The 2,131-nt window shown below is 34.4% G+C and overlaps 1 protein-coding gene across 1 annotated transcript in view; it reads right to left on the reverse strand.

Moving 5' to 3' along the window:
- Window positions 1-377: 377 nt before the first annotated feature.
- Window positions 378-2,131, reverse strand: part of DEPDC1B (DEP domain containing 1B) — a gene marked incomplete at its 3' end in the record, with an annotated part of 18,271 nt that continues 16,517 nt past the window's right edge. The window contains exons 7-8 of the mRNA XM_010166636.2: window positions 2,038-2,131; window positions 378-554 (exon numbers count right to left, since the gene is read on the reverse strand). The exon at window positions 2,038-2,131 is cut by the window's right edge and continues 67 nt beyond it. Of these exons, the coding sequence (XP_010164938.2) occupies window positions 378-554; window positions 2,038-2,131 (271 nt within the window). The remainder of the gene's footprint in view (window positions 555-2,037) is intronic.

The following is a 2,131-nucleotide window of genomic DNA, read 5'->3' on the forward strand; positions in this document are numbered from 1 at the left end:
TCTGGCATCTAGCCAGGGCCAACCCACCACAGCAAGTAAGGATTGCTCTAAAAGAAAATCAGAACATTATTGGACACATTTTTTAACCATTCACAGTTTCCCTCACTACCACATAGTTTGCCCATTCCATGGAGAAGGTAGTGCTGACCAACAAGAAAATATATTTTAGAGTTCTTGTCTCTAAACCATTCAAGATCTGTTTAGTTTCATTTAAACACATAGTTATGGTTGAATAGCAGCAATCAAAACTAATTAGCTCTTCCTAAACCTGCAGAGACAGAACAAAGTATTTAAGACTGGTCAAACTTTGGAGCAGAAAGGATAAATTTGAACTAGAAGCACAGAGACATAGGAAGCTTTTTTCACTAGACACTTACTTGGACTCTCTGGAGATGTAAAACATGTTCCTCTATGGAAGATTTTAAGGCAGCAGGAACACTTAAGATCTCTTGATAATTGTCCATGAGAAAAGATACTAGTTTAACAGCAAGCAGTTCATCCAAGTCCATTTCATCCTTTGAGCAGAGAATACAACGGGAAAATGCCTGAACCATCTGAGTAAAAAACAAAAAAAACCAAAAAAAAAACCAAACCAACAAACCATTATTGTATATTTTTCTTTTTGGGGGTAGAGGGTGGGGAATCAGATTGTATTTAAAAGGTGATCTTTTAGGAAAACATATTTTAACAGCATAATACTTATCCTACTTTCAATACATCAATACAAGAAAAAAAAAGAATGCTTTGTGTACACTGAGTGGACTGAAGATGGCTCTTGCTGCATATGAATAATCTTACCTTGACTTTAGACTTAGAAAGGCTGAATTCCATATTATTCTCAAGACTTTGTCAAATAGACATTTCACATGGCTTTTTCAGTTAAACAGGGCACAAATATTTCAGAGATTTTAAAAATAACACAGGGTTTTAATACAAGTTAAGCACCAGAGGAAAAACTTAACGCTATTATTTTGAAACCATCAAACCAAATTTCAAGTCCAGTTCACTGCATGTAGTCTCACCCTGAAGCATTCAGTTACAAGAGTTTTCTGTCTGTGCACCAGTCACTTTTAGCATTAAAGGCGTAGAAGGCAATCAAGGTTTTCTGTCATGTACCATAGACTACACTGGTGAATTAAAACTTAGTACAAACTACTTGAACTGTAAAGGATTCACTTCTAAAAATAACATTTAGATTATAACATTATCATTTTAAGTAAAGACCATTTACAGTTAATTAAATTATAACCTTAGCAGTCTAGAATTTAATTATTTTAATCAAATACTATTTATAGTTAATTAAAAACTTAATTGCTATGGAACAAATTTAGATTTATGAATACTACTACAGGATTTTTATGTAGTGGCTCTACAGCTGAGTTTTCTGTTGCCCTTCTTGCAAAAGACTTGCAAAAAAATTAACCAAAATAAATACATGTTTTTGGCGAGTCAGAACTGCCAAGAGTGATGCCTAATACGCTGTTGCAAACACGAGTGATAACTCTACAAGTAGCCTTACAGAGAGAATATTAGCAAAAAGCAGGACTTTGTGAAAATCTGATTAAAATTACTTTCAGAGATGTCCGTAGTTCAGTGATGAAAAAAAATCAGTACTGAAATAAACTGGTAGGAGCTTTTTGTTAAATGGCTAAAAATAAGTAAATCAAAACATTCAACGATATATATCTAACTATGACTGAAGCAGGCAGTCTGTTTCTCTCACATTGTCTGCAGTGATAAAGAACACCAGAGACCTTATCTACTGGATTTTATTTTGTTTTCTACTTCATAATGAAATGGGTGGTAATTTAACTTCGAAAGATAAGGAAGCCTCCAAATTCTGAGCAAATTCTTCATTTGTTCAAAACTTACCAAGAAACAACAATTCATTCAAATTCAAAGTAGCTTTCCACATAGAATAGAAGAAATGTCCTTCAAACAAGCATACTGTATGTTGTACACACTCTCCAGTAAGAACCTTTTACCTGTGCTACTTCAAAAGACTTGTCTAGACCTTTTGCCTTACAGTACACATACCAAGGTTCTGGTCCTCACTGACTCAGAAAGAGGCGGCAAATCCTTGTTAAAACTTATTCTTGCCATCATCCTCACCAACAGCTGTAGTCTCTTC

The sequence above is a fragment of the Antrostomus carolinensis genome, unplaced genomic scaffold (assembly GCF_000700745.2).
Source record: "Antrostomus carolinensis isolate BGI_N321 unplaced genomic scaffold, ASM70074v2 scaffold2334, whole genome shotgun sequence".
Classification (NCBI taxonomy): domain Eukaryota; kingdom Metazoa; phylum Chordata; class Aves; order Caprimulgiformes; family Caprimulgidae; genus Antrostomus; species Antrostomus carolinensis.